This window comes from Eumetopias jubatus, unplaced genomic scaffold (assembly GCF_037043125.1).
Source record: "Eumetopias jubatus isolate StellerSeaLion01/CBP00866 unplaced genomic scaffold, mEumJub1_p1.0 scaffold_9, whole genome shotgun sequence".
NCBI lineage: Eukaryota > Metazoa > Chordata > Mammalia > Carnivora > Otariidae > Eumetopias > Eumetopias jubatus.
Genome location: NW_028274815.1, coordinates 32,208,059 through 32,220,811, shown reverse-complemented (window position 1 = coordinate 32,220,811; position 12,753 = coordinate 32,208,059). Strand labels below are relative to the sequence as shown.

Below are 12,753 nucleotides of genomic sequence, written 5' to 3'. Positions count from 1 at the left end.
CCTAGAAGTCTAGCCATGGATGACTGACGGAAAAGTAGTGCTTACTACAGAAGCTGAGACTGGGGCTCAAGGTATGGCAATGAATGACCATTAAAAGTTACAGGAGTAGTTTATGAGTTGCACCAATCTTTAAATAGAGTGAAAAAACATTGAATTGTTCATTTTAAATGGATGAATTGCATTCTATGTGAATTTTACCTTAATAAAGTTGCTTTTGAAAAGAAAGGAGCAAAGGGGCACCTGGCTGTCTCAATTGGTGGAGAGTGTGACTCTTGATCTTGGGGTTGTGAGTTCAAGCCCCAAGAGATTACTTAAAATTTTTAAAAATAAAGCTGCTGGGTGGCTCAGTTGGTTAAGCGTCTGCCTTAGGCTCAGGTCATAATCCCAGGGTCCTGGGATCGAGTTCCACATCGAGCTCCTGGCTCAGTGGGGAGCTTACTTCTCCCTCTGCCTGCTGCTTCCCCTGCTTATGCTCTCTCTCTCTCTGACAAATAAATAAAAATTTTTAATAAAATCAATAAAAATAAAGGAGTAAAGAATAGGTAAAGATCTCTTAAGACACAAAAATCAAGAACCATAAAATAAAAAATTAATGAATTGGACTTCAATAAAATGAAAAACTTTTGCTCTTCTAAAGACACTGTCATAAAAACAAAAAGGTAAACCACAGATTGGTAGAACATATTTGCAATACATTATCTAACAAAGGACTTGAATCCAGAGTATATAAGGAACTTTTACAACTCAATGATTGGAATAACAGCCTGATATTTTTAAGTGGGTAAAAAATTCACACACTTTATGAAAGAAGCTATATGTTCAACATCAGTAGCCTATGGAAATGCAAATTAAGACTACAATGAAATACTACTACAAACTCATTAGATAGAAAGGCTGTAATTAAAAAGACTGACAATGCCAAATGCTGAAAAGAATGTGGAGCAACTGCTTGTGGGAATGTACTCTAGTACAAACACTTAGGAAGAGAGTTTGGCTGTTTTATGTAACATTAAAAATAAACTAGCCGTACTACCGGCAATTCCACTGCTAGGTTTTTACCCAGAAGAAATGAAAACATGTCCATACGGGGCACCTGGGTGGTTCAGTCATTAAGTGTCTGCCTTCTGCTCAGGTCATGATCCCAGAGTGCTGGGATCGAGCCCCACATCAGGCTCTCTGATCCGCAGGAAACCTGCTTCTCCCTCTCCTACTCCCCCTGCTTGTGTTCCCTCTCTCACTGTCTCTCTCTGTCAATAAATAAAAATCTTTAAAAAAAAAAAAAGAAAGAAAACATGTTCACACAAAACTTGTTTGTGAGTGTTCATAGCAGCTTTATTTGTAATGGCCCCAAACTGGAAACAACCCAAATATCCATCAACATGTAAATGGATATACAAATTGTGGTATGTCCATACAATGGAATACTACTCAGAATTAAAAGGAATGAAGTTGTTGTAAAAGCAACAGTATGGATGCATCTCAAAAACAATTAGCTAAGAAACTAGACAAATAAGATGATCTATGATTCCATTTTTTTAATATTCTAGAATTCTAATCTGTAGTGACAGAAAGCAGATCACTGGTTTCCTGGGGGCAATAGTGGTGATTAATGGGGATGGGGCATAACGAAACTTCTTAAGGTAATAAGACCGTTTTATATCTTGACTATGGTTATGGTTACAAGAGTGAATAACTACATAAAATCTCACCCAAAAGTACATCAAAATAGGTTTATCTTATTGGATATGAATCCTGCTTCAAAGTTGATTTGACAAAAAAAAAAAGGTCACTACTAAAAATAATCAAATCAAAAAAATAGTAACTAAATAATTGTAAATTCTTGTTTTTCAATTACCTAGACATTTTTCTAAAAGTTAAAATTGACAATATTCAGTTTTGTGAGGGTTTGGTCAAACTGTGACTCCCGTATACTACTTGTGGGAGGGTAAATCAGTGGACTCTTTTTTTTTTTTTTAAAGATTTTATTTACTTATTTGACAGAGAGAGACACAGCGAGAGAGGGAACACAAGCAGGGGGAGTGGGAGAGGGAGAAGCAGACTCCCCGCCGAGCAGGGAGCCCGATGCAGGGCTCCATCCCAGGACCCTGGGATCATGACCGGAGCCGAAGGCAGACGCTTAACAATTGAGCCACTGAGGCATCCCCCAGTGGACTCTTTTTAAGAAGATATCCATTGACATTTTAAATATGTAACCCCATGGTAGAAGTCTATCCAGGAATCTAACCTACAGAAAATCTTACAGAAGTCACTAGGTGTTGTATTGAGCACTCTTGTATGCATGTGTATTCATAATAAAAATGAGATGATAGATAAATAGAATGAAGAAATGAAGTAAAAGGGGACTACATATGGACTCATGGATTTTTTTTTTTTGTCACTACTGGTAGAACAAGAACAAGAGCTTGGCATGCCAGGAGAAGGCTCAGATAAGAGAAGAGCTGAGGCAATTAGGAAGCACGCATAAGCACTTAGGCTACATATCAAAGTAGGGTGCTTGTTGTGAAGGAAAGCACTGAATGACTGAATTGCTAACTGAACTAGCCATTGTCTTCATGAAACACTACCTGAAAGAATGACTGACAGACTGTAGTTATTCAGACTTGTGTATTTGGCAGACATTTCTCAAAAACAAATGAAATACCTGTCACTTCAAGGAAAGTGACAGTATTTGTTGATAGTGTTAAAAATTGAACTTTCAAATGAAAACAATTTTGGAAAATTTTTATCCACTCATACTATCTGTGGTGATACTAATGGATTTGGTATTCTAAAATTCTATAGTGAAATGTGTTGGGGCGCCTGGTGGCTCAGTTGGTTAAGTGACTGCCTTCGGCTCAGGTCATGATCCCAGGGTCCTGGGATTGAGCCCCGCATCGGGCTCCCTGCTCGGCGGGAAGCCTGCTTCTCCCTCTCCCGCTCCCCCCTGCTTGTGTTCCCTCTCTCGCTGTCTCTCTCTCTCTCTATCAATTAAATAAATAAATAAAATCTTTAAAAAAAAGAAAAAGAAATATGTTAAGTGTGTTAACATTTGGAAGATTTGTGGAATTCAGTGGACTACTACTTTCCAAGTGACCAAATTCATAATGCTACAAAAACACGCATGGGTAAAGGATCCATTCAGAGTTTAATATAGACTGATGGATTTTAATGTAGAAATACAAAAATAATACGGTTTCAGATTCCACATTGCAACTAACGTTTAAGAAACTACCATTTGTTGAGTTTTGGTGTAATATCATAAAAGGCCATTCACTCCATTTATATGAAATGTCCAGAATAGGCAAATCCATGGAGATAGAAAGTAGATTAGTGGTTGTCAGCCCCTGGGCAGAAAAGAAGAATGGAGAATGCTGCTAATGGATGTAGACCTTCTCTCTGGGGTGATGAAGATATTCTGGAATTTGATAGTGGCAATAAATGAACAGCTCTGAATATGTGAAAACCATTGAATAGTGCACTTTAAAAGGGTGAATTTTATGGTATGTGACTTATATCTCAAAAAACTGTACTAAAAAAAGAGATCTGTAATATTAAAATATTCCTCCCTTTTCCAACTTCTGTGTAAAGCTGGATTTTCTTCGTATGCTTTAATCAAAAACAATGTATCACAACAGATTAAATGCAGCTACCTTCTTTTAAGCTAGATGGTAGAGATTTGGACAAATATAAAACAATGCCATTCTTCTCTGAATTTTTTTGGTTTTAAAAGTAGTTTTCATAAAAGTACTATGTATTATTTTGAGAACCACTGACCTAAAGAAATGTATTTGCAAATTGTATACCTTTGCAAAAAGAATTCTTGAATTGTCTTTTACTTGCATTTGTAAGTTAAAATTTCTCAGTGTATTTGCCATGTTAAATTTCATGATTATTAAAGAATTACTGGCTCAAAATTTGTTTTTTATTCTATAACCTAACTGAATTTGTTTTTCCTCCCAACAGGATGTAGAAAATATATTTAGTCGTATAGTAGATATACATGAACTTAGTGTAAAGTTACTGGGCCATATAGAAGATACTGTGGAAATGACTGATGAAGGTAGCCCCCATCCCTTAGTAGGAAGCTGCTTTGAAGACTTAGCAGAGGTAAGTACTTTAATTATACACCAAAAAAAGTCTGTATAAAAGCTCTACATTTGCATTAAAATTGGAATCTTAATTCTTGTTTCCATCTGAAATCATAGATATTAACTGCTGACTACTCTGTCATACTGTCCATTCCTCAGAGGCTCATTGTCAACATTTGTTTCTATTATCTTATGAAACCCACAAAAAAAGTAGTCTCTCATCCATTATAAAAAAGCAGATCCCACAGAGGGGAGGCATTTACAGCTGACAGTCCATCATCTTGTCTTTTATAACAAAGCTAAGAAAAGGCCATGAATGCCGTCATTGAAGAAGCCATAGAAGTTGGACCTGAGGTTAGACTACTTGTGTTCCAGCCTCGATTCTGCTACTTAGTTGTATGTGACTGTGGGCAATTTATCTCCAATCTTTAAATCCCCATATCTGTATTTCTAAAATAGGGATAATAATAGTAGGACTCAGGATTTTTGTGAAAATTAAAGTAACCTACCTAAAATATTTAGCTAACCACCTTCACACAGTAAGCTATTCAATATATGATAACTGTAATTATTATTTAGAATAGGAGTGAAGTGAGTAGGAAAGTCAGGTCTAGGACCTAGATGAGTAAAATGTTACGGGGGTGGGAAAACAGTAACCTTCTCCATGGGTATTCAAATGCTAAAATATAGGATTTCATCCTAATAAGTTAGCATTGGTAGTCATTCTGAGATTTTTAGCTCTTACTTTGTTCTTACTCTAAAATCCACAAATACAGGGTTGAGTTTGTAAAACAAAAAACTTAAGATTTTCAGGCTAAATAGTATGGTAAATACTACCTAAGCTTCATGACTGCCCCTCCACTCTTGCTTCAAACATATACAAGTTGTAAGGTGTTTCGTTTTTTTTTTTTAAAGGAATATACATAACTGGACTCAAAAATAAGATCAGAGATAGAGTAAGCATTCAAGGTAATGAGCTCCGGTAGTTGGGTGTTCAGCTCTTTAGGATAATGAAGACTAAATGTGCTCCATGAAAGTGAGCAGGACTTCTTGCTTCAAGACCCTGATTGTAAGAGGATGCTGGGGAAATCCCATCAACTTCCTCCCTGCAAGGTTTTATAGGAAGTTGTGGACTTGAGATAGGGAAACAGAAACACTGCCTTATAACAAAAATACTTTAAAACTTAACAAATTATCTTACAGTATTAAGCCAGTATGATTACAGAGCCTGCGACCCCAAAAACACTTACAGAGCAGGTTCAGGTCTAGAAGAGTGACCATAAAGGGATGGAAGAGAAAAAAAGGAAACCAAAAACTAAAAGCCTCCCCAAGAAGTCTGCATAATACAGAATTCCAAAATACAAGACAAATTCTAATGTTTAGAGTGCTATCTAACTAGAAAATAAATTCATTCCGGATGAAATTAATTTTGTATAATAGACATGCAGAGTTTAAAAAAGAAGTTTAGGGTGCTCAGAGAGATAAATACAGAAATATGAACCATTTATAAACAAGATGTTGTGAAACAAAAATAGGTGGAAAGAAAATAACAGGTAAGTATCAAAAGAAACAATTAGGGATATTGGGAATTAAATATAAATAACTCAGTATGTAGTAAACATTTGCTAAACCTAGTTCAAGGAGAAAATGAATGAATTGGAAAAAGGAATTGAGGAATTCACTGAAAATGTGACACAGAGAAACTACAATTAGAATATGAAAGGATATGGGCGCCTGGGTGGCTCAGTTGGTTAAGCGACTGCCTTCAGCTCAGGTCATGATCCTGGAGTCCCTGGATCAAGTCCCGCATCATCGGGCTCCCTGCTCCGCAGGGAGTCTGCTTCTCCCTCTGACCCTCTTCCCTCTCGTGCTCTCTCTCTCACTCTTTCTCTTAAATAAATAAATAAATAAAATCTTTTTAAAAAAATATGAAAGGATAGCTAAGAGTAATAAAGGCTACATTGAAGGGCTTTAATATCATCTAATAGTTTCAGATAAAGAATGATGGAGAAGAAATATTTGAAGAGGTAAAAATTGAGAATTTCCCAGAAATGAAGACCTGAGTTCCCAGATCAGAAATGAATTCCAAATACTGGACACATAAATAAAAATAAACCTACAGCCAAAAACATGGTGAAACTATAGAACATCAAGGATAAAGAGAAAATCTTAAAAGCTGTGAGAGAGAAAAGAGAGAAGTACTTGACCTACAATTAGAATGACAGAATGCTTCTCTTTAACAATAGAGGCTAACAGTTGAGTGGTAGCTTCAAGTACTAAGGGAAAATAGAACTTTCTGCCCAATTAAACTTTTATTCAAGAGTGAGTTCAAACTTTAAGATAATAAAGCTTGCAGAAGCAAATGTAGGAAATCTTCATGACCTTAGAATAAGCAAAGCTTTCTTTAAACAAGACACTAAAACCATGAAAGAAAAGATTATAAACTGGACTTCATTAAAGGTAAGAACATCTGTATCAATAACCAAAATTAAGAGAGTGCAAATGCAAGCTATAGATGGCGGGACAGTATTTGTAGCATCTATAGCCAATGAAGGACTCCTATCTAGAGTATGTAAAATCAGTAACTTAAAGACAGCTTGTTTTTTTTTAGAAAATAGACAAAAGACCTAAGCAGGTATTTCCTGAAAAAAGAAAAGGTGTTCAACATCATTTATTCATCAAGGAAATGCAATTTAAAACCATTGAACAGTTGGAACTCTACATTGATGGTGGATGGGATATAAATTGGTACAGCCCCTTCAGTAAAATGTTTCACTTTTCTACTGAAATTAAGCATACAGTGTACCGAATGATCTAGCAGTTTCACTCTTGGGCATATACCAAACAAAAATGAGTGCCTGTGTTTACCAAAAAACATGTTTAAGAATGTTCATAGCAGGTTTATTCATGATGGATAATTTGTCATATATTCACACAGTGAAATGCTATATGGCAATAAAAAAAAATGAACTACCAATTTTTAAAAAAAGGCAACCAGGGGCACCTCGGTGGCTCAGTCGTTAAGCTTCTGACTTTGGCTCAGGTCACGATCCCGGGGTCCTGGGATCAAGCCCTGCATCGGGCTCCCTGCTCGGCGGGAAGCCTGCTTCTCCCTCTCCCACCCCCCTGCTTGTGTTCCCTCTCTTGCTCTATCTCTCTCTGTCAAATAAATAAAATCTTAAAAAAAATTTTTTTAAAGGGCAACATATGGTGAACCATATAAGGACATTCAGAATACTATGTAATTCCATTTATAGGAAGTTCAAAAACATGTAAACATGGCAAACCCAAGATTTATGTAGTATTAGAACTATTAGGCAAGTTCAGTATAGTTGCCACATAAAAGATTAGCATAAAACTTGATAGCATTACTATGCTCAGTTATAACCCATTGAATACATGACATTAAAGGAAAAATACTCCACTACAGAAACAAAACTATAAGACACTCAGAAATAAGCCCAATAAATACTCTAGACCAGTTAAGAAAATCATAAAATAATTAGATTCATAAAGATCTGAATAAGTAGAAATACGTATTATGTTCATGTATGGAAAGACTCAAGAGTATAATGATAACTAGTTGTCTCCCAAATAATCTAAATCCAGTGCATAGCAAACTAGTCCTAAAACTCATTTGGAAGAATGAAGGGACAAAAATTACAATTTTGAGGAAGAACCAGTTATGAGAATTTGTCTTGTCAAATTTTAAATTTTATTACGTAGCCACAGTAAATAAAGAGTGGAGTATTGGTGTAGGTATAAACAGTGCAACAGAATAGGGTGCCCTGAAAAAAATACATATACACACATGATCTGTGATCGAGATTACATTATTAACCAGTAGAGAGAGAACAAACAAATTAAAAAATGATGCTGGGTCAAAACTGGTTATCCATGTGGAAAGAAAAAATTCCATCCTTAGCTCACTTTATACCCAAGTTCTCAGCAGATTAAAAATCTAAAAATGAAAAGCAAACTTGAAAAATTCAGAAGCGAATTTAGGAGAATATGTTTATGACTTTGAGATACAAAGGGTTTCTCAAAGAACAGAGTGCAAACCATAAAAAATTAAAATTTTAATTCTGTTTACAAAAAGACACTATCAAGTTACGAGAAACACGAAAGAATGAATTTGAACTTTTTGCCTCATACCATATACAAACATAAAATGGATCTAATGATAGAGCTAAAATTATAAAACTTAGAAGAAAGCATGGCTAGGTCTTCACAACCTTGGCTTCAGCAAAGGATTCTTAGATATGACACCCAAAGCATGAGCTACAAAAGAAAAAATGCGTAATTTAGATTTGGGTGCTAACAGGGAGTGAGATGTGATTCTAAAAGGGCAACAGGAGAGGGGCACCTGACTGCTTAGTCAGTAGAGCGTGCGGCTTGATCTCAGGTTGCGAGTTTGAGCCCCACATTGGGTGTAGAGATTACTTAAAAGAATAAAACCTTAAAAAAACCTTTCTTACCAAAAGGCAATAGGAGAGATCCCTGTGGTGATAGAAATGTTGCATACTTTACTACATCAGTGTCAATGGACAGATTGTGATATTGCACTATATTGTACTACTACAAAATGTTACCACGATGGGAAACTGACAGTGTGCACACAGGATCTTTCTATGTTACTTCTTGTAACTGCATGTGAATCTAAATTATCTCAAAAAATACATATTTACACAATAGAATGTTACAGAGTTTAGAATAAATGAATGGAAGAAACCACATTAATCCAAATGGATAAATCTTGGACGCAACTTTGAATGTAAAGTGCCAATTGCAAAAGAATTGCCTTATTTCTTGATACATATGTAATTATGTAAAAACATACGTGGGAATTGATAAAATTCAAATTCAGGACAGTGATTTCCTTTGGGGATCAGTAAGGGAGGAGATAAACTTGTGAAAAGGAGCTCAGGAGAATCAATTACCATGATACTTTTTTTTTTTTTTAAGTTGAAACAAGTATTATAAGATGTTGAACTATTTTGAGCTACATGGTGAATATAGTTATGTTAGGTTGTTCTCTATTTTTCTGTGTGTTTAGAATACTTTATATTTTTAATCATTAATACACAATTACATATATTGATAATTAAATTTTTTGTGAATCTACTAAGTATTGAATTTTAACCAGTAAACTAACCATAAAATCAGTTAACTTATACAAGGATTCTTAGAAGTGCTTGCAATTCTACAAATTTATTCTGAAGAATAAAACTGCGATGAGAGGTTGGATTCCTAGTTAGTAGTTAGTTTTTTTTTTCCTATTGAAATTAGCTATTTTAGAATGATAATACTGGGGACTGTTTATTCAGTGTTTCCTATGTGCATGCATAGTAAGCATTTTGTAAGCACTTTGCATATGATATCTTGTTTAATTCCTAAAACAACTCCCTTGAAATTAGGTATTATTCATTTTCCAGTGAGGAAACTGGCTTAGTTTATCAAAGCTCACAGGATCAGAATTGGAATCTGGGTCTCTGTGACTCTAAAGTTACGCTCTTAAGCCACTTTGGTGTATAGCCTTTATTTTATATATATATATGGTTGTAAAAATTCTGTAGTAAATTAGAGTTTATTGAAAGAGGGGGAGGGCAAACATTATCTGCTGTACAAGATGATTTCTAGAGTTCAAGAGACCCACAATAAAAGCATCAAATCACATTTTTATTCCTCTTTCCCTTCTACTCTGTTCATACCTGACTCCTTTCTGTTACTATTGCTGAAACGTTACTATCCGTTCTTGTAAAATCTACAGTGGACTGCAATTTCCAGTGTTACATTACCATAGAAATTTTTAGTTGGGAAAGTAGTTGAAGGAGTTGAAATTGGGAAATGAATCAGGAGCCAGTTCAAGGAATTCAGGATGACTTAGAACTTTATATGCTATATTATATTTCACAAAGACTCAGGTCTTCTGATTTCTGATCTTGTATTTTTATTACTCAGTCTTTCCTTAAAAAAAAAAAAACAACAATCTAAGAAACAACATTAAGGGTAATGAACATAAACATCATTTGTGGTCAGTCCCTCTTCCTTCTGTACTGCTCCACTAGATGTCCTCTTCCTCTTTCTAGAATTCCCTGTCCTAGAATGAGCTCTTGCTAGAATCTAGAGCACAGTTTTCCTGGTTTTTTTGTTTTTTTAAACCAGGAATAGGGCATAGGATGGCTCCTGCTAAAATCAAGACACCTATTCTCTTTTTTCCTCAGGAATCATCAAAACCAATAGATTGTACTCTTTTAGACCTAACCATTAAAATTGTTTAGTTTATTAATGATTGATGATAATAGAATTTTTGGCAATTTGGATTAAACGCTTGTTTAATTGCTGTGAAAACTGTAACAGTGAATTTTAGATGATATGAACTGTTACCTCCGGCTTAAAGAATGCAAAAGTAAAAGTCTACCACTAAGAAATAACCATGAGAAAATAAATGTTGGGCACCCATATTCTAAAGGTTTATACTTAACCTCGTTGTTGATGTCTGTATTCATTGTTGTTCCGGCTAAACTTTGTTTTCCAGAACCAAAAGTCTGGCCATTCTTACGACCACTTTTGCTGATAATGCTGTACTAGAATCCTTTGAGGAGAGGTGTCATAACATATAAGGATGCCATTATTCATCAGAAAGAACTGATTTACTTACTCTCTTACTGGAGAATATTAAACTTATCCTATTAAAATCATAATTAATAGCCATGTAATTTTGTTGGGAGGCTTTAAAAGAAGTACATAATTGTGCTAGCTTAGACGTACCTATAATTTAATCTTTCTGTATTTCTTGTGGTAGGTTGTTTATATTTTAACTTGGAGAAAGATTATGTTTTACCTTCTTTATTTTCTAAGGAACTGGCATTTGATCCATATGAATCATATGCTCGAGATATTTTACGGCCTGGTTTTCATGATCGCTTCCTTAGTCAGTTATCAAAGCCTGGAGCGGCACTCTATTTACAGGTATAGTAATTTTTAAAACAAGATACATGATGTCTGAAGAGTAAACTTAAAAAAAATTAATTACTTTGTTTTTAGTCAATAGGCGAAGGTTTCAAAGAAGCTGTTCAGTATGTTTTACCCAGGCTACTTCTAGCCCCTGTTTACCACTGTCTACATTACTTTGAACTTTTGAAGGTAAGAAAACTCTTACTGCTATTTGTAAAACATTCAAATGTGATGCAGTTTTTTTACCAGTTTATTTGTGAATTATTATGTGAGCACCCATGAACATTGGTCTATATCTAATTGCGTTTTCTAGTTAAGAATAAAATGTAAATGAATCTGCAAAAGAGTGGCATATTTTCTCTAGTTTTAATAGTGAATTTTAAAGCAGTCATCAGATATTTTTTCTTGTGCCCTTTTTGCTTACAGGGCCAGTTGTTTGGAAACAACCTTGGACTTAGGCATCCATGTCTCCATTTGGGGACCTCAGCAGATCGATTCAGGGACTTAGATAAGGGACCCAATGTAGAGAGAAGGCCAAATAATGGAGAATATTAATCACCTAATTTTCATTGCTCAAGTTTGCAGCTGTCTCTATAAAACTGCTTAACATTACTTTAGAAATAGTAAACTATGTATAATCCCGGTAAAAATTTATTTGATCACAGTTCAAAATAGACAATTTAAGAAACACTGAAAGGAAAGGATTTTGATTTTTTCCCCCTTTTCCTTTTTCACACTGAAATAAGGAAAAAGAGACCCTTAGTCTGTATAAGTTAAAATTCACTGGTATAGCTCAAAGTGATTTACTTTTAAACTGCTTATGTATGTATCTAATGATGTCTCCTTTGGCTTATGGATAATATGTCCTAAGAAAACATCAATTTTTTTTCAAAATTTAAAATAAGGAATGAAATAATAAAGATACTCCGTTTACTCTTAATGCACTAGCACCATAGAGACAAAATAAGACATGGGTTAATACTATTATTTCTTTAACTTTTAAAAGAATGTTTGCTTCATTAAAGAAAAATTATATTTAATATCATGATTTTGTTATGGAGAATTTATTAGTAGAAATTATATTTACAGTTTGCAGGAGTACATGCTGAAATGGGCTCTCTATAATGAGTCAGTAAACGAAGTCCCATCTTTTTACATTGTAGGAATTTGGACCTTAGATTTCTCAAGTAGGAATGTTTGAACTGGAGAAAGACCAAGGGAGTTAAAGGATTTAATCACCAAGCAGAATTACAGAGCTCTTAGCTCTCCATTCTAGACTGAAAACAGTATACCATTTAAGATCTTTAGTAATATAGAATGATTATTTTAAGAGGATAATCAAGAGGAAGCATTTGTTATACAAAACCATTCTTTACAAAGAATTTATTATGACAAACCATAGTCCTAACAGGATATTTGCAAACAAGTTTGTTATATAGAATCCTTGTTCATAATAGTTTGATAATGGGATTTTAACCTGAGACTATAATGAAATTCTGAAGCATTAAAGGCCAGATGAAACCTAGAAGCAGTTATTAATTTATAAGAAAGAACAAGAAGCTTTGATGAAGGTTGAAAAGGCTGTAAAATCTAATCAGCTTAATAATATAGGAAATTATTTACTCCCCCCCCAAACACAGGCAATTAAAATTTTTAAAATTGTAAGTTGTGGTAATAGAATTTTTATTTTAAAACATCATTCAGCAAT

General features: G+C 34.6%; 1 protein-coding gene across 5 annotated transcripts in view; it reads left to right on the top strand.

Annotated features, from left to right (window-relative positions):
* The window catches only part of SOS1 (SOS Ras/Rac guanine nucleotide exchange factor 1), a 140,404-nt gene that overhangs the window by 74,506 nt on the left and 53,145 nt on the right, over nucleotides 1-12,753 (top strand). For all 5 annotated transcript variants that reach the window (XR_003611441.2, XM_028117269.2, XM_028117268.2 and 2 more), the window contains exons 6-8: nucleotides 3,964-4,107; nucleotides 10,950-11,060; nucleotides 11,136-11,234. Coding sequence is in view for 4 of the 5 variants with exons in the window: in XM_028117269.2 (XP_027973070.1) it covers nucleotides 3,964-4,107; nucleotides 10,950-11,060; nucleotides 11,136-11,234 (354 nt within the window). In the remaining variant the exon portion in view is untranslated. The remainder of the gene's footprint in view (nucleotides 1-3,963; nucleotides 4,108-10,949; nucleotides 11,061-11,135; nucleotides 11,235-12,753) is intronic.